We start from the raw sequence: 26,690 nt of genomic DNA, 5'->3' as shown, positions 1-26,690 counted from the left end.
TACCTTTTAATTTCTGCTAAGTCCAGTTTCTAACTTGACATTCATCCACATCAAACAACCACACCTGGTGTTATTTGGGAATATTGTCAGCAGTCTTAAAAGGGTCAGTACTGAAATAAGCTCTTTCGTCTTGAGGAGGTTCCCTTCAGGTCAGAATTGAGGCACATTACTACAGGGAAACCTGCACTGTCCAACCATTTCTGATCCTGTGTTATAGACAGAGGACATCACTCTCCAAGACAAACTTTTTTTTTTTAATGAGCAGTAAAACTAAAAAGGAGGGGTAAAGAAATATCAGTTGAATTTAATGGCATCCTAGCATCTCGGCCCCAAGTGGTATACAATCAGACTGAAAATGTCAAATTTCCAAGATTTAAAACTGGAGCTGAAAATTAATTTTAAATTCTTTCAAACCTTTTAAAGAAAGGCCTTCTTTGTTGCTGTGTGACATTGAAAAAATTTACCCACTTGCAGTTTAAAAATTATTACTGTTTGATGTATTGGTATTACATGCTGTATAAGTATGATATAATCCAGGCAGAGCGTCTTGCAAAACATGGTTTACATATTTGACAAGTTGACTGTGCTTGTGTGTTAATCTGTCAAGACCCCTTTAAAAAAATCAGTTTTGTTTTGTTCTTGAGGGCTTGCCTATTTTCTGCATTTGAGATTAATATCCCATTATGCTTTGAAAAAAATCTTCACAGAACTCATCTAAAGAAAAGTTGCTATGACTAAATGGAGCTAGTCAATCTTTTCATGGCTGCTTGGTCATAACAAGCTAAGAGGAAATTCCTTTTATGTTTTTGAAATGCTTGTGATTAAGAGTGGTACTTGCCTGCTCGCCACTACAATTTGGATGGAACAGTGATTGTGCCACTGGAATGGATGTTGTTTGAAGTATCCTGCTCAAAACTTATGAACAGCATGGCATAAAATAGTCAGGATTTTCTACCTGTCCCTAGCTGCTTTTGGCATTCCATATCTTGATATGTTGGACCTTCAGTCCCTTTATCTTCTGGCAGTTTCCCAGAGTGATAGATACTGCTGGGCAAGATGCTTGGACACAATGTCATAAAACAGGATATTCCAAATTATGTTTAGTAGCACCTAAATCATCTCATGACTTCACATGTTAACAAGTGCCCTAATTTCTGCCTTTGGCCATCTTGCAGCATTTTCACAGGTTGGCTTCTTCAGAAGTGTGCTCCAAAAGCTGCTTTGTAACATAGTGATCTCAAAGAAGGGGTTCTGGGTTAGAGTGTTATGTGCATCATGATCTAAAAATTGGTACAGCTCAGTTTCTACAAGTGACAGGATTCTGGGAAAACTTATATCAAGCAAACTTAACCAGAGAGACCACCCAAGGAGTGATTGGTATATTCTGAAACAGTGGTAAGTGGACTAATTGTTCCTTTGCAGCTAGTGCCTGTCATCTACACTGATGTTGCACTGGTAGAGACTGACACAGTGGTGGATGATATGGTGGTTAGACATCTTTAGAGCAAATGTAGTTTAGTCAGTGGTGTGATCACCTGTGTGTGCACTGTTTGAAATTCTGTACTGTCACATATCTTAAAGTCCATTATGGGGCCCATGCATTGCACGTTAAAATTTACTAGGGTACATAAGGCCATAAGCAAGGTAACTCTGAATCCAGGAATTTAGAAGCTCTGCTCAGCTTCTAAGTTTCTGTTAATCAAACATCTTAAATTCAAGGAATTTCCACTGGTACTTTTAACATCTTTGAGCAAAATAGCTGTTTATACATCAGTCTATGCAGATTTTCAACAGTAATTCTGCAGAGGAATGGTTATGCACTCAAAAGTCAGTAAGAGGTTTAAATTTACAGCCTCGAGTGTTGCATCACTAGTCAAATGCAGTATACAGTGGAAACAAATTCACTTGATTTTATTGAAAAGTATAAATTATCCTGATGGGGATTTTTTAAGATTCCTAAGTAAATTCCCATATCATTATTATTCTTAAGACTGAAAGCAGAAGTACTTTAAAAATAATCTCATTACAGTGTTATAACTTGAAAAAAGTTGTTAAAAGTTAGGAAGTTCAGAATCAGAAACTTCTGACAGTTGGATTCTGAATTTCTAATTTGACTATTTGGGCTACAAACCTTGCATGTAGAAATAGTGTGTTGTGTGTCTTATGCTGGCATAACATAAGGACAGACATTTTAATAGAAAGAAACACATAATAGTTTCTCTTGTGTTCCATAACTCTCTCAAATAGAATTTGAGAATATAATTTAAATGTAGGAAGCCTGGGTCAGTTCCTCAGCTGGTGTAAATTGGTATAGCTCAACTGAATTCATTGGAACTGCACAGATGTACGCCAGATGAAGTTCTGGCCCCTTTCCATCCGCTGCATTAGGAACTTGGCCTTTCCAGTCCACACTGGGGAATCGTTGCTCACCTTTTAACTCTTCTGGATGTCTATAGATAACCCTCTGTATTTATTTTGCTGGTAAAAGGAAAAATGGCAGCCATTTAAGTAATTAAGTTGTTGGTAGGAATCTCTAAAGATCTTACAGAATGATCTGGACTATCTCTGTACTGTTTACATCAGAAACATAGCATTATTGTAAACGAAAATAGATGTGATACTCTGAAAATAAGCTTTTAATAAATTGTGTGTGTTGTGACTGAATATTACGAAGTCCTTATGACGTGACCATACTTTAATATTAGATTCTAGCAGAGATTTATTTTAAAATATATTAAAAAGATCAGTAATCTTTTATAATGTGAATTCACTGTGTTGCCCAGAATATTTTAGCTCATATTTTTAGTAACCACCTATTTTTAATCTAATTTTCCTATTGTTTACTCTGGCACAAGGAGGTCAAGTAAGTTGCCCAAGGGGACAAAATGATTCAGCCAGAATTAGAATTTGGGATCCTCCTTCTACTGTATTTTCCTGAAGCCATGACCTACATGTTATAATCCTGTTCCTTTGCCTAACAAGTTGCTTCTAATTTTAGACAAGAAGAAGTTAAATCTCTGCCTTCTTCCATAGTATCTTCTATTGGAAAATTAACGCAAGTACTTATAGAAGTGATCTAGTAAATAAAAAGTTATCTTGTTGACTTTGAACATTCAGCACACAAACCATAATTTGTCAGCAGATTTTCAGGATAATTGTGCTTCTTCTGTTTTGTACGTAAATAAATTGCCGTCCTTCAGCTCTTGAATAATATGCCCCAGCATTCACTGTGTTGTTGCTGTTGGTAACGTTGCCATACCTTTCAGGGAATGCAAGCGTTCTACCGAGGAAACCAGATAAGTGTGTGTTTTCTCCTTTTTTGTGGCCCCAAAGTGCTTTTTTGTAAAGTTCTCTTTCACTCTGTTCTAACAGTGGTGTCAACCTTAACAACACCATGAGAGTCGTCCTGAGGTGGCAGCCCACATGGGTTATCTCACCCCCCCACCTGTATAACATAGCACACACAGGGTGAGGCGGCAGAGGTAAGATCATTCAGGTGAACCCCAGGGTAGGAAAGAGGTGGACAGAGCAAGGAAAGGAGGAAGGAGAACAAGCCAAGGGTGCTGTATCTGGGGATAACCTTCTTTTACTTGCTTGATTTACCAGCCTAGCCTATTTCTTCACTGAGCTGACACTGCTGTGATGACAGAGAGCTTGACCCTTGTAGGGAAATAAAGACTTCTTTAGCTGAGCTAAGGGTGGTATTGATGAATTCCCAAAGGAATTCCATCTAACTTTCTTCAACCAAAGACAGTTGTTGTGATAAGAGGTAGAGGGGAAAGGTTGTATAAAATGGACTGTGGTTCTGAGCTACAACAAAAACTGGTTTTATTTTCAAGTGCCATTCTTTCACTCTAGAGCAAAAAAGACTTGTTGTCTCTGTCCTATAGCATACAGAATTACACTGAAAACTTACAAAGCTACGCATACTGGTTTGGGGAAGAACTAGACTTTCTTAATCCTACAGGCAGCCTGTATTCGCTATCATAGTTCAACACTAAGTATGACCTCCCTTACCCAATGCACATTGGAGCATTTTATCGAACTGTAGCCAGCAGTTGTGGGAGATAACATGTTGCAGCACTAGAAAATGTTTAAAGTGTGCAGAAATGCCCTCTTACATCATTTGTTTGGGGCACACAGCCAGCATTTGATTTTAAGGTTGTACCTTAAAACAAAGCTGCTGGTCACCTTTAATATATTTATTGTATAAATATGTGGATTATAAATGTACAAGCAATCTGTTTCTGCTAAGATAACAGATAAAGTTATTACATAAAACTAATAAATGTTTAACAGACATTGCATTGAGTGACCTTGGGTTTAAAGTCTCATGATTTCCTTACCTTTAACAGTTTATTTCAGCAATGAGTATTTGTAAAACATCTTGTTGTAAATGGAACAGATCTACATCTTGGGGGTAAGAAAGATGTAATGATATAATCTTATTCATATTTGCCAACCATTTTGTTTTGGCCAGCATAGCTCTGTGGAGTCTGATTCATTCAGTACCTCTGCCCCTTTTTTTGAGGAGGCAGGGAGCAGAGCAGTCCCAGAGCTACTAGTTTTTTTAGGAAGGGGTAGCAGTGTGAGAGCAGATAGCTTAGCTATAGGAGGAGCTAGGAGGCAGAGAATCTCCCAGGCACACTAGGGAGTAGTTAAGGGTTTCCGCAGGAGAGGAGCCTTGCAAAGAGGTAGGGGACAGAATCCGTTGAGGGGCAGACTTTTTTTTGGGGTGGGGGGGTAGAAGATGGGATTGTTTGGTTTAATTTGGTGAATGGTGTAAGAATAAGCTTTTTTTTTGAAATGCATAAATGTACTGGAACAATAGGGTAAAATCTTAGTAGGATGAACTCATTCCTTCCTCGTTTCAAGGTAATAAACTGAGTACTATGCAGAACCTTTACGAAGTGAGGACATAAAGACCCATCATTTTATAAAGTGCAGTTGTATGCAATAATGGGTCTATATTTTCCTGCACAACTGCCATGATTATGTACACTGGTGAAGTATCTGCATTTGCACTCTGACTTTTGACTTGTTGTCAACTATGTATCATTAATATTTGGTTCTTTTGTCTTATTTTATCTGGGTGGTTTTAACTGTATAATATCTCTAAGTGGGAGTGGGAACAATGAAGATGGCAAAGGTTATGGTTACATAACTGTTGCCTTTCCGAATCCTTCTTTTCATCACTTATAGCTTTCTGAAATTTTCAATTTTAGGGCAGGAGATGTACACAATTTTGTGTCATGAAAGAGTAATTATTTTTTGGAACGTTTAAACAAAACAGTTAATCAGTTTATGACCATGAAAAGAATAAACAAAATATACTCTTTCCCTATTATAGTGAAAAACCCACTTGTGATTTCCACTCCCCCCGCCCCCTTTGGTGTGGTTATATCAGTGTCTGTAAGTTTGAGGTTGAATTTTGGAATGGGAAAAGAGCTGTCAGTGAGAAGTGCCATTTCAATTAAAACTCTGCCAGATCAAAACATGACTGACTGGAGGAAAAAAAACTGCATGTCAAGCAAGTGTAGCAAGGATTTGATCCTTCTCCCATTGAAGTCAAGGACTTCACTGGGTGCAGGATTGAGTCATGAGTGATTAATAATGCCAGCATGAGGCTGGTGAAGTGACACTAAAGAAGGCAGAGCTTTGTGTGATTGAATTGCTAACTTGCTCCATACAGGTGTGTGTTTTGTGAGGTAAAACTGGTACAATGGCAAATATGTGCAGGATTGGGGCTCCCTGCTGCAGGCCTGCTAAGATCTCTTGACTAGGGCATTCCAGTGGTGCCTATCCAAACTGCTCCATGCTGTGGATTTTTATTTCTTTTTTCATAGAAAAGAAAACTGTGATAAGAGTATATTAAGGCTGCATTGTTAAGGACTCTAAAGTTATGAATGACAGTAAAGGTTGGTGGACAATCTTGAACTCTGCTCTTGTGCGTATGCATTATGAGCTGGCTCAAATACACAAATGCATACTATTTCTACTATGAATACTATTTCTCAAATACAATATCATACTTTTTTTTCTATAACCTTGGATACTACACATGAATACTTTCAAGTATTGCGTACTACTGTGTATTCCAGGCATTCATAAAGAAGACTCATGGATTATGAAAAGTACACAGTAAACTCTAAGTATGCTACAGGATAAGTATAACTGAATAATAATAAAAGTTTGCCCATCTGTTAAAGCTATCTCTGTAGGTAACTGTGTCCTCTGAATTGCACCTAAGGAAAGCTGTACTGTTGAGAAGAAAACGTGCAGTATCAACAAAATTAAGTATCCTGGGGAGATGTTACATGTGGATTTAAGATTATAACAAATGTTATGATGTATTAATTGAGAAATAATGTGTGATCATGTCTTTTTAAAGCAGGTTTCAGCAGGGATGCTGGAACAATTTTTATCATGGGGATTCTGAGAGATATTGACCCAAACTGTAAACCCTGTATACAATGGAAACCACTTCAAGCCAGGGTGTGTGGCAGCACCCCTACTTCCAGCACCTATGGGTTTCATATTGGGGTAAAAATAAGTGGTGGTTTTCCCTCCAGAGGTAACTGTCCATTCAAGCGATTGGCAACAATTCTCTTCTATTAATTCTATTACTTCAGGCTGTTTGAAGCCTCAGGATAACAGTGCATCATGTTACATTTAACATTTTGAAGGTTATCTTTTTAATGATCGGGGATAGGTTCCATTTAAAAAAATCTCTAAGTTTCTGGAGCACAGGCTGACAGCCACCAGGAAAAAGTGTCAACTTGCTGAGATGTTGAGAACTGTTCTAATCCTTCCCCGGATGTAAAGAGAATATTGTAATGCATAAGTGGATAGAGTTAAGGCTGCCACAAACATAACTTTATCTTAAGCTCTTTTTTGCTCCTAGGTTGGCTGTTTGTCTATATGATGGGCTCTAGTGACCATGAACCTGCAGTACTGGTCCACCCAGTTCAGAAACACAGTAGAATTGGTTCATGTTGGAACTTGATTCAACTTTGTGGAATGGATTCCCATGCCTAAGAATGGGGGCTGATGGGATAAAATTCTGTGTGCTAGTGCAACATCTAGTAAACTGCATGGCTTATCTGACTTACGTAGAGGATATTTAACTTTGTTCAGAGGACAGTCATTTCCATGCTTTTCTAGTTAAAAGTCCCCTGTGGTACAAACAACAAAGGATGAGAGAGAGCCTGGTGATAGATGCTGCTTTTACTACTAGAACTCCCCACTTTCATCCCCAACAGCAAGGTGTAACACTAGCAACCATCTACTGTCTCTCTCTAACATGGACAACTATCACCGGAGAGGGACTAAATTGAGGCTCAAATAATATAAGTAGTAATTTTATAGTAGATGGGTGTTTATTGAGACTGAATTTTTTCGTATATTTATTTAAGATCTCTGTAAGGACAGATGTGTTCTTATGTTTGGTTCAAAACAGGCTTAGCCAAAATTTGGATAATCCTGGTGAAACCACAGTAGTAACAAATAGCCAGTTCTTTGCACTTCATTAGGTTCTTTATCTGGTTATATGTTCATCCATCTTATTTCCAGTAAAACAAATCTAGAAGGACGAAAAGTGTTCTGTAAACTACCTGGATCATGCTTCCCAGATGACTGCACCATTATCATAAAAACCCTCCTACATAAATCAATCAATAGCTTGTGGCAGTATTCACACATAGTACATGCCTGGCTAGGTATAGAAGGATAGTTTGAAGACATCATTTACCAGGTAATGATTTTCCAAGTAATGTAGATTCAGTGTCTCAAATGGACTGACATACAAACAAATGCTTCTGTGTAGCTATGGTTGAGATGGCAGCACTTCTTTAGATGCTGGTGAATTAAAATGTGTGTTTTATGGTGTATGTCTGTTTTTTATGTACCTAAGGATGTAAATAAAGTTGGCATTTATTGAATTTAATATGACGTAGGCTGGAGTTTAACATGGAAAGAAAACTGCATTAATACTCGCTTTCCTGAAGTACAGTAGGTCTCCCACTGAGATGGCTGCTATTCAAACACCTTTCAAAATGGAGCTGTGTACTGTATATAGTGATTAGATAGCAGTTACAAAAGTGAGTCACAACAGAACCGCTCAATCCACTTGCTGTTGCAGTAGTGCAGATTTTTGTTTCTGTACCAAACATGTAAAAACTAATGAAGCCAAACCCACACCTTAACAGATCCTTTTGCCTGACCCACCCAATTTCCTTAGGCACCCTGTGTAATCTATTGTAACTCTATATACACTAGTTCTATTAGCTAGTTGACAGAATCATGTTGTAATACTCCCAATAAAATACACAGTATAGAAATAACAAGACTCTGTATTTGTTCAGCTGAGAGAAGGATTCTGAATTTGGCTTATATTTTAAAAACTTATTTGAACGTGTGTGTGTGTGTGTGTGTGTGTGTGTGTATAATTTGACCAAAGATCTATATTTGACCAAAGGGAGGCTGGACTCAGTGTGTTGATATTGTTTGGAAATAATGTTAATTCACTAAGGCCTGGTCTAGATTTAAAACTTATACCGACATAGCTATGCTGGTATAAGCCCTTGTGCATATACACTTATACTGGCATAAAAGCACGTTTGCTAGTATAGCTTAAGGCTGAAGCCCTTGTATGCCAATATAAGATGCAGCTACGGTAGGAGGATTGTGAACAAGGCCAAATTCTTTTATGAAAGCAGAGACCAGAGATGCATTTTTTTGGACTAGTCAAGGGGCTATGAATCATTTTTGTGCATAGTGGGTGGATCTCAGGTTAACCTATATAAACAGTATAATTAAGATTAAAAGACAAAGTATGATCACCATCTCCTGCATTACACTGGAACTCTAAGGAAGTGAAAATGTGTAGGACTGTATATAATTTGGTTATTGATAGCTCAGCAATCAATCTGGGACTTCAAGTGATTTAAGACTGCAGTCCCAAGAATCTGGGAGACAGTGATGACCAGCCAGGATTAGGACGCTTAACCTGGATTTGTTCAAGGGGGAGAAAAAGTCAGCTTTTACTCTCAAACTAAATCAAGACTCCTAATGGCTTCCTTTGGCCTAGCAGTTAAGGGGTAGAAATGGGGAAGTTGACAACAGAGGTAATACATGACACGATTATAGCAATGAATACTAGGACTGCGCTTTGAAAAATCAGATACTTGCAATCACTGTTTATTCTACTAGTAAAGCATAAGCATGTCAGCATCCTTCAAGGCACAGAAATGAGAGGAGCTGATATCCCCCCCCCCCCGGATTGATTAGGAGTTGTGGGAAGATAATTCTAGGAACTGTCACTTTGCTTAGCCCTTTGAAATTCCATGCTATATGGTAGGACTTGATAAAAGAGAAATCCATTTAAAAACTACTACTAGATACAAATTCATAAACTTATGAAGACACATTTAGAATGTTTGATAAGAATAATTATATAGCAAAATGTCAAAGAATCTGCTAGAAAAATCTAGAGAAACTCAAAATTCCCTACATGTATCCATTAGCCTCATCAACTGTGTTTAATTCTTGTATGGTTTACAGGGAGTGCAACAGTTGGTATGAGAAATAAACCTTTTAAACTAGTATGTAATGCTGAGTAAGATGTCAGCGTCCAGAAATAATATTCACAAGCCAACCTGGTGCCTTGGAGCAGATCCACAAAGGGCACTTAGGCATTATAACACTGAGCCTAACTTTAGGTGCCCTGCCTCCTAATGGAATCCACAGCCCAAATTTAGGCACTTATACAATGGATGGGTATCGGAACTTAGGTGGCTGTGCACTTGCAGATTTTTAGGTTCCTAGGTGACTATCAGTGGAAATGCAGATGCCTACTGGGTAGGCAGCAGCTGGCAGGTGTGTTGGGGATCTGAATTGGACATTGACACTTGAAGTGGCAATTAAGTTCCTAAATCCCTCTGTGGATCTAACCCTTGGTGTTGTGAACAGTCTTAGCAGAGAATGCCAATCATATAACTGCACTGCTTACCTGCAGGGAGTGCTAATGAGGCAATATTCTCCACTCTGGGCATGCAAGCAATTTAAGGAGTAACAATGAGATGGGAATTTGTATCTATTTTGCACACAGAAGGATGGTGACTACAATGTGGTACTGTGTATAAAATATATCAGTGAGAAAGAGAAGGGAAGTGCCCTTTTTGTCCCTTTCTTTCCTTCCCTCTCTACTTTTATGTGGTGGGGATGGTATTGCTTACTGACTGTGGTCCTGTCTTGTGGTTGGCATTAGGTGTCTGCTGCTATTAGTGCAAGAATGAAACTGGGCCTGCACATCAGATTGCTTTACCATCCTAGAATGGCTATTCTTTGTGATCAGTCTTATGCATTTTACATTCTTCGTTTTTTGGGACACCCGTCAGTAGAATGACAACCACCTTGTGGCTGAGCATGGCATAGCAGGCTCTCCTCTTGCCAACAGCTGCTCCAGCGCCAACTGCTCTACAGCGCCAGAAGGGGTTTTTCCATCACTGTGGTAAATCCATCTCCTCAAGAGACAGTAGCTAGGTTGGGGGAAGAATTCCTCCATTGACTTAGCTGCATCTACTACTCCTGGGGAATTCTGAGCCACTGCACATGCGCAGAATGTATATTTCCCCTCCCCCCCCCCCCGATTTCTTTGCTTCCCCAGAGAAAAATGACTTTCTGACGGCAAAGCAAAGGAAAGCCACAAGAGCAGTCATGTGACCCTCCCCAGCAATATGTTTTAGGTGCCCAGGGCAGCAGGCAGAGAGGTAAATCACTGCCGGGTAGGGGACAGGACTGGAGAAGACCCCGTTGGTGGCTCCTACCCTGCACTGGGCTCAGCTGCTAGTCCTGGCTGGGCGGGGGAGGACAGGGCTTCCTCTTCCCCTGCATGGCATCCAGGGCCACATCAGACCTACCCCCAGATTTCTCTCCCAGCTGCAGGAAGCTGCAGAGTCTCTTCCCCTCCCCCCCCCGCCACTTCCTGCACCCATCGCTCTTCAGCTGCAAGGGGAGGGATCCCTGTACAGAGAGCTGCTCCCCCATCCGCCTAACCCCCATGTGTCCAGACACCCTCATACCCAGACACTCCCATTGAGCCTCACCCCCTGCACTCGGGACCCCCCCCGATAAGCCCCACTCCTCTTTCACCTTGACCACCCCACGAGCCACCCACACATGGATTCCCACCCCACCAAGCCACAACAAGCTGCACCTGGATCCCCGCCCCACTTGCACAGCATCTGGACCCTACACCTAGACCCCCTGCTTAGCCCCAATCACCTTCACCCCCTGCAGATTGCCCCACACAGAACCCTCTCAACCGACACCTGGATCCTCACACTAAGCCCCTCCACACTTGGATACTGCCTTCCTGTGCCTGCCTGTCCACACCTGGCGCACCTGGCATTGAGGGGCAGGCCCAGTCCTTGCGCTGTGTCAGGGTTTTGTGCAGCCTCACCTAACTAGGTTGCACAAGGTATGAAATTTTTCATGACCCTGAGCGATGTAGCTAGGTCAACTAAGTTTTAAGGCCTTGGCTCTTCAGCCAGATCTCTTTAAAGTCTCTCACCCACTGAAGCAACGAAGTCCCACCAACAAAGCCCCATGACCTTACATGCCTTATGTCTACACTATGAAATTAGGTCGCTTTTATAGACGTCAATTTTTAGAAATCGATTTTATACTGTTGATTGCGTATGTCCACATGAAGTGCTTTAAGTCAGCGGAGAGCATCCTCACTACCATGCCTAGCATCGACTTACAGAGCGGTGCACTGTGGGTAGCTATCCCACAGTTCCCGCAGTCTCCGCCGCCCATTGGAATTCTGGGTTAAGCTCCCAATGCCTGATAGGACAAAAAACATTGTCTTGGGTGGTTTGGGGTACATTTAGTCAGTCGCCTCTCCCTCCGTGAAAGCAATGGCAGACAATTGTTTTGCACCAGACACCAGGGCAATTAGAAGAGCACAGCAAGGCGCGCTGTGCATCAGAGAGGCTTTGAAAACCAGTTTCATGACTGGCCAGGCTTCGGTGTGACAATTGTGTGTGTTTCTCCTTGATGCAAACCTACCCCCTTTGTTGATTTTTAATTCCCTGTAAGCCAACCACCCTCCCCCTTTTGAAATAAAGTAACTTATTTTGAAACCATGCATTCTTTCTTATTAATAAATAATAAAAAAAAAGAACAGACAAGGTAGCCCGGGTGGGGTGGGGGAGGAGGGAAAGATAAGGCCACATTGCTTATTGTAGCCACACTAAAAATCAAATTGTTTGAATGACGGCCTTCTGTTGCTTTGGCCATCCTCTGCAGTGGACTTTCACGAGAATTTATCCCCTTATATCAGGGGTTTTCATGCCACCTTCCCTGGTGGCAGCTAGGGAAACCCAGGCTCTCCCTCTTCTCTGGGTTCCAACCCAGGAACTTTGTAGTAAGTAGGCAAGGTCTGTCTATTTAGACCCACCCCTTGCTATCTCCCTGGGCTTCTTTCCACCTCAGCCTGTCAGCAGGCCTTTCTCCACAGCTTCCTCAAGCCACTGTGTACCAGGATCCACAGCCTCTCTAGGTTCACCTCTGTTTCAGATCAGGAGGTTGGAGGGATCCCTCTGGAGTCCTCTTAAAAAATCCCAGGTGAAGATACAAAGTTACACCAAATTCTGCGTTCTGTGCTTGACCTTCCATTCCTCTCTTGAATACCTCCTGGGCTCTCTCAGGAAGTCCAGATCTTTTAATCAGGGCTCATCACTGGGGCCTGCTTAGTGCTCAATGTCTTTCCTGATGTTTTGCCAGAGCTTCTTCTGAAGAGAAGATCCCACCATCTATTGTCCTCCAGGCTTCCTGAAGCCCCTCCTTTATAGTAGCTGTCCAGCTCCTCCCCAGCTGCGTCTCATCCTAAATTGATTTTTAGCTCATCATCCAGAAGTACTGAGTTCTCCAGCTCTCCTTAACCCTGTCCATTGCATTGCCTTACCTCCTTTTGGGGTGTGTGTGAAATGTTGCTTGTTTCTAGTGCTTTTGTTGTCTTGTAAAAATGGAAACTTACGAGGATCCTTCCATATTGTAGGGCATGATAGAGACTTATAAACTAATGTACGTTGTTGGGGAAGAGTATCAAATTGTGAGGAGTAAGTGAGTACAGTTCTCACACTCACACCTTGAATGAGTTGAAACTGTTCCAGGAAGATTAATTTCAGACAAAATATATTAATCATTCACTTTTTAAAATTGATATTCCTGGAGTAGTGGCATTGATGGGGAGGATTTTAGTGGAGGATTTCATCCAAAGGATAAAATCAACTAATCAATATGTCTTTCTCCTCCGATGCGTATTTAGAATAGCCCAAGATAACATTCCTAGCAACTTTTATTTAACACTGGGCAATGCAGACAAGATAACTTTGTGTTTATAACAGAGCATACTGGTAACTGTGTATTTATATTAGAGCGTACTGGTGTATAACAAGAGCTACAGTGTGTTGAATATAGTGATTATACTTGGACAAACAGTATGAGTCTACATTCACAGGTGCATGATGGTATCTGGGAGGTTCTAGATTCAGTTAATCAGATTAACTGTTTTAGCTGGCATAAGCTAAAATACATGTCTAGATAACTGTGGTAAATTGACAAACTGTGGAATAAAACATTTTTCTCTTCCAATGTCAAACTTAAGTTTGTTTCTAAACAAACACTGAAATGTGAAGGGATGAGCCTATCTCAGTTCTCTGAACAGGGGATGAAGTATGTGTTGGGACCTATGGCCAGTACGTGCAGCAGGAATAGCCACCTGGATAGAGAATGGAATTTACCTAACAGATGAAGAGGAATATCCTTTCTGTAAAGCCAGGGGTTGTTCAGGCACATTGGGGGACCCCTCTCATGTAATATTTAAAAAAAAAGTGCTTAAAATTAGTTTTTGAGAGGATGTAGTGGCAGTGACAGGCACAATGGAGTCCAGAAGAAATAAAAGGTGATCCAGAAGCCTATGCAGCAATGGTCAAAGGGTGTTGATTCATCCTCATTCAAAACATATTAAGTAATTGGGTCATTAAGACAAGTATGAAAGACAGAGAGGAGAGGCCTCTGATCTCCCAACCCACACCAATATCCCCACTCACCCAGTGTTATGTCTTGGCTTACAATGTGTGCCAGCAGACAGGTCCATAATGGCTGGGCTAGGGTGGGGTTTGGCCTTCCTACTGTTCATGAGGCACAGCTTGCTCTACTTGTTCTTCATGTGGTCTGGAATCAAATTACCTGAACTGCCAGGTCCCCAAATCCATGCCTGTTTCATTGACACTGCCACCTCTTCATTCTTCCAAAATAAATTACTTCTGCTCTCCCAGTCAATTCTTGTGCCCAATTAAATCTTTGTGTCATTTTTACACCACCATCAAACAATCCTCTTCTCCCCCACCTCCACTATTGCCAACCCCAAATGTTTAAAAATCATGAGTCAGGCTCCCAAAAATTATGAGATGGTCTTAAAAATCAAGACTTTTAAAAAAATGAACTTAAAACAAGAAAATGTTATCTGCTTTCTGGGCCTTTGGGGTTCTCTGGGGTCATGTTTTCAAGCTTTTCTCTGCAACCATGAGGGCTAGAAATGTATTTTTAACAAAAGATGAGAATTTCTCCTAATCATAAGATTCCAGGGTCTAAGTATTTATTTAAAAATAAAACCAAACAACCAAATATTGAATCTTGTGATTAAAATCACAAGACTTGACAATGTGGTTCCCACACTGCCCAAACAAATCAGTCCTGCCCTGCAAAAAGTGGTGGGGTGGGGCTCAGCCATTACTATTGTTGCCGCTCTGTTCCCCTTTTCCGAATGAGCAAAAAGCTTCCAGTTCCTTCTCTTGCACTGGGCCCTTTGCTCTTCCTCCTGCCTAGTAGCTCAGAAGCTGCTCTGTTCTTCCCTTCCTCTCTTGTGATCAAAGCTGCAGCTCTAGATGCTCCCTATCCACTCCTCTCACTTCCTGAAAAACAACTAGCAATGCCTGAGCTGCTTTGCCCACTCCTCTCCTGTTGAAGGGAGCAGCAGTTCTCTCTCCTTATTTGAATGTTGTCCAAAGCAGGGGCTCCCTTCCCTCTGCTGAGTTCATAGTCTCTGTAAACGATCCCTGCATCTGTTGCTCCAACCTGTGTGTGTGTGAGAAATTTTATCTTGACATTTTTTTTCACACGTGACACCCCATCATTCTTTGCTATATCGTTTCTATTAATATTCCATTTGGGATCTCTGTTGCTAAAGCTGTCCCAATTTGTGTAGAGTTCTTTGTGACAAAAGATGTGACTCTGCTTAAAAAAACAGCATTAATGTGCCCTGTCAGAAGTGATTAGATAATAATGGTTTGTGAAAATTCCATTTGGGATGGTGGATTGTTTTCCAGGGTGACACTTATATCATCAGATGTTTCAATTTTATCATCTCTACCTGTAAATGTCCTGTGCTCCAAAAATTGAATTAAAATCCCCAAATCCAACACAATGAGCAGTTTTTAAAATTACTGTTTTAACCACAAAAACCTTCCAGTCCATGGAAAAAAACAAATACAACATGGATAGATAGATATAGAATTCCTCTCCTTTGTTTACCCTACTGCAAATATGTTTGCTTAAAAGCAATAAGAGTTTATAGTCAAACTTTGCAATCCAGAGTTTCACATAAAATATACAACAGACGACCCAGATGGCAAATGCTGATATGTAAATCTAAAACATGAAAATTTCCACTGGGGGCCAGATGGTGGCTTAATGTGAACTGTTTAACATTTTATGCTTATCTTATTAAAACTGCTTTTACTAGTCCAAAGCTGTATAAGTTAGCAGTGTGGTTTGGAAAAGACTCTGGAACAGCATATCACTAAATGAACAAAAAAGCAAACACTGAGCAGAAGGCAACATTTACTGCAGATCCATGTCTGATTGGAAAAGGTTTATAGATAGGTAAAGGAAAAGCCCCCAAAATCATTGTTAGCCTAATTTTCAAAGGTACTGTGCACACACAGCTCCATTTGAAGCACAAAATAGTTGGACTATGATACCGAGGAATGTGACATACACATTGAATAACATAATGCTTTGTATTTTCCATTAAAACATATTTTTTGAGGTGTGGAAATTGACGTTAGTTTTTTTTTTTTTTTAAAGAACTAATCCTGCACCCTTAAAATCAGTTTTGCCCTTTACTTCAATGAAACCAGGATTGAATTATTAGCCTAAACTAGGGGGAAATATCCCTGATGGGAAAACTAGTTCAGATAACAGATTATTTTCCTAATGCTGAGATGGCCCAGCTTCTTCCTTCAGCAGTCCTCTTTTTAGCTTTTGCCGGAACAATTATTTCCTCTGACATGATGCAAGAGCTTACACAACTGAGGAGAGAGAACAAACGGCCACTTGTGAAGTAAGTCACATGGTGCACCACTAGAGCCCTTACAGTAAATGCCTTCTGTATTAAGGATGTGGTAAGCAGGGCTCTGAAAAGCAGCAGTGACGTGTGTGTACATGTACCATTTATAAATCTGATATGGAATTCTTAATGCATTTAATTTAGTTTGGACATTAGTGTGCACCTGCTGTTCCCATCAGCACTTCCACTTGAACCTTTCTGGCTTAACATATCACACATATAAGTTTGTAGAAAATGTTAGTTAGAAAATAACTCTTAAGGGTCAGATACTTATATTTAAAATAGCTTTAATCAAACCACTTTAGAGTAGATTGTTAGGGGTTTCCTATATTTTGACCTGATGCTTTGGAATAATGCCCAAACTTCTGTACGTTTTGTTGATAATGGCAATAATACTCAAGTTATTGGTTTAAAATGTTAAAATACATATAACATATTTAAAAGGTAGTCTTCATTTAAATATCTTGCTAGTGGAAATTTGACATCTAAAATATCTTGAGTAGAACATGACCCTCCCCCATGAACAGAATTTGCTTGAATTTTGACTAGTGTTAAAAAGGATAATTATTTATTTAAGTTTCATAGCACCTTTCATTCCAGTGAACTCCAAAGCCCTTCTCTTTTACAGACTACATAGAATTAATTTTGTCTATTGAAACACCTCATGCACTTTTTAGGATAGGTGCAGCTTGTATAAGTAAAGTATCTCTGGGGGGAAAAAAGCAACTGTGTAACAACATATGGCAATACTGCACAACAGTTTTAGTTACACTCTGCACATCTGAATTCTATCTAACACTTTTGGAATGCAGTCAGGACACTGGGACTAATCACCCTCTTATGAAAAGTGGGGGATGTTTAGTGACCTCAGATGGTCAGCACTCTGACTTGCTTGTCCAAAAGACAGCAGCACTGGACCTCCATTATTATGATAGTGCATTCCTTCTAAATGATGCAGAAGATGATCGCTTACTGAGATGCCTAAACTGCTTCTTTGAGCAGCTGGAGTTTATTTGGAGGTCTCCCACCCAAGTACTGATCCAGATCAGTACTGCTTATTTTGATATTAGAAGCCCACAGCCTGAAGTGGTATTGCTGATGGCTTTAGGACAGTGGTTTTCAACTTGTGATCCATGGACCCCTGGGGGTCTGCAGACTATGTCTAATGGGTCCATGAAAGGTGACTATGAAAATAAATTTTCAGATCCCAGAAAAGGCATTCTGTTTTTCTGATCAATCAAAACTATGAATACTCCCACCTACAGGTCCGAACCCGAAATTGGTGATGTTAGCATATAAGCCCACAGTTTAGCGCCCTTTCTCATGCTGTGTCAAATGTCATGCCAAGCACGTGCAACATTTATAGTTAAATTCTGTTCAGTCAGTTTTCAGTCTAAGACGTCTATAGTAGGGGACCGTGGACCGCAGGTTGAATTTCCAAAGGGGTCCGCACCTCTATTTGAAATGTTTAAGGGGTCCGCAAATGAAGAAAGGTTGAAAACCACTACTTTAGGAGATGCATTTTCATATTAAAGCTATGGGTTTCTCCTCTAAAGAGAACAAGGTGTACCTCCCACATTCTCTTTTTCTGATCAGTTTTGTTGTTGAAATTTAAACTAAAACTGATTAACGGTTCTGTAATTCCAGTGGCCTAGTCTATTGGAGACCAGGGAGAAATAGAACTCTCTTGATTTATCTCATTCCCACACTTCATATGAGAAATGTTTTGAGTCACAATCTCTCATAGTGCCTTGTAAATCAATAATTCAGAAACGTGCCCTACAATCCAGATCCTGCAGGTTTATCCAAAACATATTGCAAATACTCTGACACTAAAAAGAAGTTTCAAATCTGCTACAAGAAAAGAGGATGAGCAGCTGGTAAACAACTGGCCTTTAATGAAGCCATACCATATTACAATATCTTCAGTTACTGCACAATTTAATTAGTTCAGTTTACCCTGCCAATCTGGAGAGACCAAACCACTGTCTTGGACAGCCACTATAATAATTTCAGCTTCTTCATTGCTGGCCATAAAGCAGAATTTAATCTCTTACAGTTAGGTATATCAAATATGTATGTAAATATGTAGTAATGCATATTCTATATTACAAGCAGGTATTATAAATATACCAATTAATTAAAAACAATCAGTTCCTTAATAATCGGTAGCAATCCTAATTCCTTCTAACCCTAAGTATTGCTACTAAAGGTACAGAGAAGATTTCAGTGAAGAAAGCAAAGATTATTGAACTTATCTGTGTTTCAAAATGGTCTCTCATAAAAATGTTGGCCTTAAACTTGTGCCCTAGTTGAAACTAGTTTATAAAGATAAGAGAAAGTTATTGGTTTACTATTTTGGCAAGGTAAATTATCCCAAGTCTGGGATTGCTATCTGAACTGGTACAATTTTGATTTAATTAAATGAATGCTGGTGTAATATTACTGTTGTACTAACTTGAAGCAAATGCTCAGGACTAAGCAGTGAGTTTGCATGTGTCTACTATTGAAGTGTAGTTTTAAAAAATTTTCCTGAAACACACAGTTGCCTTATCTTTTCCATTCATATCACAGATATTAGCACTATATGTCCATAAACTATGTTCCATCATCTCAGTTAATTTCTTGGTTGATGATCTCTTCGGATGTTTGATTTTGTTCTCACTAAAATATACCCAAAATTTCAGCCTCTAAAAATTCTGAATATTTGAACACTAGAAAATTCATATTGATATAATTTTCATTAACTAAAAGGGAAAGTTATTAACCAAACAAAATTCATTGATCAAGTGGCATTTTCTAAATGGCGGAACTTAATTTAGTTCTATCCTGAGACGACACAGAGTTGCGCTTTCCAAATTAAATATGTATGGGGATATCTGACTTCAAAGGTAGTTGCCTCTTTATAAGTGCTCTCTCTATTAAGTGATAAGCCAGAACCACAATTGTCAGATTTGGTACCTATTAATTTATACAAACTGTGCTAATCCAGCTCTGGAACACTTTTGGTATGGTTGACCTGGTGTAACCGTTAAACTACAGATCTGTAATAATTATTGTTAATAATTGTGTGTTTAGTGCAAATTCCTCTAAGTACAATGGTAGTAAGATTGGTGACTTTGAAATTCTGTAGCCTCTAATGAATATTCATTTTTAATAGCATGAAGTAACAGAACTCTTTTTTTAACTTATATTTTATAATATATAGATAGTGGTTAATTGTCATTACTCGACATCTTACAATATATGTTTAATCAACTTTGAAATTTTATGCAATACATACAGAAAGAAATCACCCAGCTGATATTAAGTCACGTGTCTCTTAATTCTTCCTCTATCTATGCCCTTTTGGTTGGCTGATAAATGACCACATCTCGCAAACCGTATTCATTACAATAACCAACTGTAATGTATCAGAGGGGTAGCCGTGTTGTGTTGATTATTGATGCGCTTTATGAGGAAACAGAGTGTGTGTGCACGCGCATGCACACGTGCTTGCCACAATGAGAAACCAGCCTATTCACATTTTGTATATAAAACTGGGAGCTGTTTTAGAAAAAACAAAATCTATGGTTGGAACTAGAAGTAAACGTACATTTTGTTTAGGTGATTTGGTAGGCCTGAAAACCTCAGACAGTTACACAAGTTTAACTGTTTAGTACAGAATCACTATGCTTTATCATTTTAAACCAATTTTGCTGTAGAGGAGGTTGTCTTTTAAAAAATTATCTTCTTTCCTATCCACAGGACATGAACTTGATTGACATTCTTTGGAGGCAAGATATAGACCTTGGGGCAAGACGTGAAGTTTTTGATTTTAGTCAAAGACAGAAGGAGTATGAACTCGAAAAGCAGAAGAAACTTGAAAAGGAGAGACAAGAACAGCTCCAAAAAGAGCAAGAAAAAGCTTTACTGGCTCAGCTGCAGCTGGATGAAGAAACAGGTGAATTTATTCCCATTCAGCCTGCCCAGCACATTGAGTCAGACAACACAGGCATGCCAACCAATTTTTCAAAGGTAAAAAACAGTAATTTTTCGCTTATGCTGATCTATATCATGTATATTTGTCTTCATTTCTCCTTCTTGTGAATAAGATGATAAAACTGCTGGTTACCTAAACTTAGTTTGTATTTGTAAGGGAGGAATCTTCACAGTCATCCAAAAATAAACTAATATTTTTTTCTCATATCTTTCCTACGTAGACTACACATATTTCAAAACCTGAAGCAGATGCCTTGTCCTTTGATGACTGCATGCAGCTTTTGGCAGAAACATTCTCATTTGTGGATGATAATGAGGTAAAATATCAACCTAACGCTTAGTATAGTTGTGGGGTTTTGGGGGCGGGGGGAGTGAATGATAACATATCTGTTCTTGCACAACTTATTTGCAGGTTTTTTTATTTCTATTACGATGAGTCTTAATGGGATATTTTCACATTATTGTACTATATGTTAGGCAAAATACAGTGATTTAGATCTATCTAATACTCTTTCAAGGGGACACGTGGATCTGTTATATAATGCAGAGAGCACCAAGAATGGCTTTTGCTTGATGCCTTACCGAGTAATGTATATTTATAAAATTCCAGGTTTCTTCGGCTGCATTTCAAGTGCTAGTACCCGCTCATATAGATAGCGACCCAATCTTCATTACTTCTAATCAGACTCAGCCACCTGAATCATCAGTCCTTCAATCTCCTGTCACTGATGTAGATAATATGGAAAACATAGAGCAAGTTTGGGAAGAATTACTGTCCATTCCAGAACTACAGGTAAGGGGTAATGTAAGCAGCAGCTGAAAGAATGGCAGAGTATTCTGGGAGAACATCTGCAAAGAATTCAGAACAATAACAGTGCAGTCATTCTTAAGGAATGGTAACAAGCCCATCAGGCTAGTAGCTGCAGGGTTTTTGTAAATCAGTGTACATTGAGCATCTAAAATATAATCAATCAAAAGCAGTGTAAGAGGGAAGACTTCAAGAGAGAAGGGTTATTTACCTAATACTGTATGAAAATATATGCTGTCTTCCTGGCCACAATGTTTCTATTTTTATTGATTCTAGAGCTGGCTCTTTGTTAAATACAGAAACCTGTTACTGCACTGTCATGTTTGAAATTGTACCTGCAGAAATGTGAGGAACCTCTAAATTATGGTTCTTAAAGCAACCATTTAGTCTATCCCCAAATACTACTCTAAAAGTATTTGTGTTATAATGTTTAACTTTCTATTATTTACATTAATATATTACAATATATATAAAACACAAAACAATATTGCATATGAGGTGGGGGTCAAACTTGGCATTTCTTGATTGTCTTTGCAACTAATATTAGAAACTTTGAAGTTGCATTTATTTAAATTTTGCATTTATCTTCCATCATGGGAGAAAACAGCTTTTAAAATAATATTATTGGTATATTAGAGACTAGTTATGGCTGCTTGTTCTATGAAAACATTATTTGTATTTCAGTTACAATCAAACTCTGTTAGGTGCTGTACATGCAGTGAATATGTCAGGCTAAAAATCACTTTGCTCTTTTACTAATCTTAGCATTTCAGAGACTATCTTTACTGGAACTTCACCCAAATTGGACTGTAAAATTTAGACTGGTTTATTTTTAATTATTTATTTTAATGTTTTTCACAAGCACAAAGCTGCTGTTTTTTGGATTGCAAACCAATCAAAGGAATGCTTAAAAGGACACCGTCAATGTGAAAGCAAGTCAATTTAACAAAAATTAGTTAGAAAGCAGTATCAGGTACTACATCTGTTCTGACCCTATCTTCCTTTTGCTAATTTTTGTGTTTTTTCACAATAAATTTTCCTGTGGGTTTTTTCCTTTTTTTTTATTTTTTTTTTTATTTTTAAATCTTCCCTGTTGTTGTGCGAAAGACCCACACAACCAAAATGGGGAATTGAGTGACTATACAGGGGCAACAATGAAACTGACAATACAAAAAGTAAGCTTAAAAAAAGAAAAAAACCCTTAAATGTCACTATTAGAATTCTGAGTAGAAGCTGAACAAATTTTCAGGGAGAAGACAGAGATTTAAGTTTAAGGATTAGTTTAAGGAGAAAAGAAAAAACCAAAAGATCTCACATCTGGTAAATCCTAGTTTAGGTATGATTTTATTTGTGATTGAACAATCAGTGTGTGGCCCTCTTTAAGAGGACCAGAATTATTTTTGTAATTGACTAATTCTAAAAGGACAGAAGGCATACTTTGATACCAGCTTCCTTCCATAAATGTTAAGACTGCTACCCTGTTGGAAAGAATGTTGTTTTTGTAGCCAATCAGGCCCATCAAAATAATAGCCCTCAACACTTACTTTTGGTTAACATTAGTGTATGTGGGTTAAATTAATGTTTGTAAAGCCCCATGTTAGTACTGGTTTTTATTACATAGTAAATTAAATTTCTCTGCACCAAACAGCTGCTTCATTGAGTACCACCTAAAAGACCAAAGATCTCATAATCTATTCCATAGTTTGAAATTTAAGGGATAGTTGTTTGCTAATATCATTCAATAAATTGTATGCAGTGGCTTTGTTGGCTATATTAATACTAAATCTATTTGTATTATGGTGCTGCTTTAGGTGTATTCAGATTTGGCAGCAGCAGGATCCATATTGACAATTTACTAGAGCAGGAAGGATGCATCTAGCTTCCATATAATGGGAGCATATTGCAGCAAGTCTTCTCTTTGATTTATTGGTATGATTTTGGGACACTACAGGTGCCAGAATGCTATGTTATCTACCTGGTGACTCTGCTGAGAACAAGAAGATTCATCCTCTGCTAGGACTTGTAGTCCCCAGAGACTGCCCCTTAGTAATAAAATAAGCACAGCAATGGGCAGTGCTATGACCACCCGAGTTGTTGTTATATAACAATGCTTTAATGGCCATTTTATGTGTATATTGATCTCAGAAGGGCAATTTTAAATTTGTGGAATCCAGCAGCTATAGATATAGATGATAAAATATTTTGTGAATTTATTATTGATAAACTTATATTTGTAACATTTCTTCATCTAGTGTCTTAACATTGAAAATGATAACCTGGCTGAAGTAACCACTATTGCAAACCCAGAAACCAAGCCATCAGAGATTCACAGTAACTTCTACAACTCGTTACCCATTACTGTTAATTGCAATTCAGATTTCCTCAACACTTTTGAGGATTCCTTTTCTAACATCCTACCACCAGAAGACCTCAGCCAGCTGAGAGTGGCCTCTTTAGATACCACTTCATGTTTAAGCTCCAACTTTTCGGAAGACTTCTTCTCCACCTTTGTTGATCCAAAGGTGAATGGTGACACAGCAGCACCAAACATTGTCAACAAGTCATTTGCTGAAGTTCCATATGAACCTATTGATATTTCTGATTTCTCACTGTGTAAAGCTTTTAATGGTGACCATCAGGGAAATGCACTAGAATGTAATGATTCTGACTCTGGTATCTCATTGAATGCACATTCCAGTACTGCATCACCTGAACATTCTGTTGAATCATCTGTCTTTGGAGATGCAGCTTTTGGATACAGTGATTCTGAAATGGAAGAAATGGAGAGTGCTCCTGGAAGTCTGCAACAGAGCAATGCTCAAATGTATTCATTGCAGTTCCATGATCCAGTCCCTCCTTCCCTAGGGCCAAGCACTCAAAAGTCTGATCTGCAATGTGTAAACACACCAAAGAGAGAACTACCTGCCAGTCCAGGCCACCCCAAAGCTCCATTTACAAGAGATAAACCTTCACGCTACCTTGAAGCTCATTTCACAAGAGATGAGCAAAGAGCAAAAGCTCTGCATATCCCTTTCTCTGTAGAAAAAATCATCAACCTTCCTGTGGATGACTTCAATGAAATGATGTCTAAGGAGCAGTTCAACGAGGCCCAGCTTGCACTTATCCGAGATATACGCAGGAGAGGCAAGAATAAAGTGGCTGCTCAAAACTGTCGTAAAAGAAAACTGGAAAACATCGTGGAACTGGAGCAAGACTTGGGTCATTTAAAGGATGAAAAAGAGAAATTGCTCAAAGAAAAAGGAGAGAATGACAAAAGCATCCGTCTAATGAAAAAGCAGCTTACCAACTTGTATCTTGAGGTCTTCAGCATGCTACATGATGAAAATGGAAAGCCTTACTCTCCCAGTGAATACTCACTGCAGCAAACAAAAGATGGCAGCATCTTCCTTGTTCCTAAAAGCAAGAAGCCAGAGACTAAATTTTGACAGGCAAGGAAGCTAACTGGCTTTGACAGAGCTAGTATTTTTATTCTAATAGCTTTTACTGTGATGTGAAATGCAGAATTGTCATTTTAAAGTGATTCTATGCAAATATATATCTAAACTTAATAACTAGTATATTAAATACACAAGTTAAAAAACTATTAGTGCAATGCATATGTATGCAAAATGTGTAATCTCATTTTTCTAACAGTCAATATTTCCTTCTTTATAGCTCCACTTTGGCTAGTTTCTGTATGAGTGTAAATATTTAAAGACATCTTATTTATATACTATTTTATCTCATCTGTTATATTCATAGATTTATATGAAATAAATATATATATATATATATATGATATTAGCTGGCTAAATACAGTTGGTCTTGCAACAAATTGTATTCAGACAATTTTTTAGAAATATAAATTGAATAATGTTCACCACTTTTCTTATATATTTTTATTTGCTTTACATTTAAAATAAAAACTTTAATTTAGTATACAAGTTGATAATAAAGTATATTATTTTGATTTGTCTTGATAGTTTGTGAATTTTTTTTAACTGCACATCATTCATGTTTACTTCCTAAATAGGTTATTTACTAACTTACAGACGTTCACTTTTTTTTTTTTTTACACAAAGGTGAGCCGTCATATAAACAAGCTATATAATTATTAACTTGAAATGCAGTATACAACATTGTCAGCATTACTAAGGCCAGGTCTATATACAGACCTATATTCGTATAACTACATTGCTCAGGGACGTGAAAAATCCACACCCCCTGAGCAACATAATTCTATCGACCTAACCCCCCATTTTCCCCATGTAGAGAGCACTATGCTGGCAGAAGAGCTGCTCCTGTTGACATACCTACCGCCTCTTGGGGAGGTGGATTAACTACACGGACAAGAGAAGCCCTCCCATTTGTGTAGAAGCAGCTTCACTTTAGCACTACTGTGGTGCAGCCTGCGCCAGTGCAATGTTTTATGTGTTGACCTGACTTATGGGTCATATAAATAATTTTAACTACCTTTTAAAGAGGTACTGTCACCTTTAATGTAGAAATCTCAAGTCTAACACTAACGTTTTTTGTTTATTTTTTGCACTTTGCTAAGTTTAATTAAACTAGTCTGATTAGTTTCACTTTCTAGTTCTGATGCTGTAGCACAGTGGTTCCCAAACTGGGGTTTGTGAACCTCTGGGGGTTTGTGAAATGTTACAGGGGGTTCTCAGGAAAAAATTCCCTAATGGCGAAAAGAGTTGTCCCCAGGGACCGTGGGCAGCACGGGGCCAGCAGCCTGGAGCCCCAGGACTTCCAAGAGCTAAGCAGATCAAAGCAAGCATATCTATATCACTGAGGAGATTTAAACTCCTTATAAGAAATGGAAAAGTAGGTGAATATTTTTTGCTGTTTTTAAAATTAAATAGGCAGCTAGTACTGTTTTTAAAATTATGAAGAACAAGTTTAACCTTTTTTGTAATGTGCACTGTTTGCCTGGACTGCTCAAGACTGAATGCTTGTGCAGGAGGAACTCTGAGTTGGCTTCTTAAACACCTTCATGCTGTTTCACATCTGATACTCCTTGATGAAACATAGGAGCCTTGTCTTATAACAGGCTTATTCAAAGTGATATGAGCTAGGAAAATGAGATCTTGGAAGAGTGTTGCCGCTTTCATAATGTAATAAAAATACTGTAATGATAAAATAGTGTGTAATAATCCTGTCATAAAAACAAATTTTATATTTCCAAGATCACTGCTTTTATAATAAAGGAGAAAATCCCTGGAAATACTGATTTTTATGAGGCGCTCGTGACATGATATTTTAGTGAGAGGGGTTCACAAGTTGTTAAAGTTTGGGAACCACTGCTGTAGCACAAAGCTGCAGTGTTTGTTTCACTACTGTAGAGAAATATCACCAGGCCACTGTGCTTCTTAAATTTTACCTCCTACAAACACTCATTCATATTAGATATTGTTTATTCTTTCCTGCCCATCTTTCCTGCCATTATGGACTCACCCTTATTCTCTCTCTCTCTCT

General features: G+C 38.7%; 1 protein-coding gene across 2 annotated transcripts in view; it reads left to right on the top strand.

Moving 5' to 3' along the window:
* The window catches only part of NFE2L2 (NFE2 like bZIP transcription factor 2), a 38,924-nt gene extending 13,748 nt beyond the window's left edge, over positions 1–25,176 (top strand). Inside the window, exons 1-5 of one of the 2 annotated variants that reach the window (XM_045032376.1) lie at positions 16,264–16,411; positions 20,165–20,434; positions 20,620–20,715; positions 21,009–21,191; positions 23,459–25,176. In XM_045032376.1, the coding sequence (XP_044888311.1) occupies positions 20,168–20,434; positions 20,620–20,715; positions 21,009–21,191; positions 23,459–24,652 (1,740 nt within the window). In that variant the 5' untranslated portion in view covers positions 16,264–16,411; positions 20,165–20,167 and the 3' untranslated portion in view covers positions 24,653–25,176. Of the gene's footprint in view, positions 1–16,263; positions 16,412–20,164; positions 20,435–20,619; positions 20,716–21,008; positions 21,192–23,458 lie in introns of those variants that run through there. The other variant, XM_045032375.1, reaches the window with a different exon arrangement.
* Positions 25,177–26,690: the final 1,514 nt, after the last annotated feature.

This window comes from Mauremys mutica, chromosome 10 (genome assembly GCF_020497125.1).
Source record: "Mauremys mutica isolate MM-2020 ecotype Southern chromosome 10, ASM2049712v1, whole genome shotgun sequence".
NCBI lineage: Eukaryota > Metazoa > Chordata > Testudines > Geoemydidae > Mauremys > Mauremys mutica.
The sequence above is the reverse complement of the archived record's forward strand: the minus strand, read 5'-3'. Positions and strand labels throughout refer to the sequence as shown.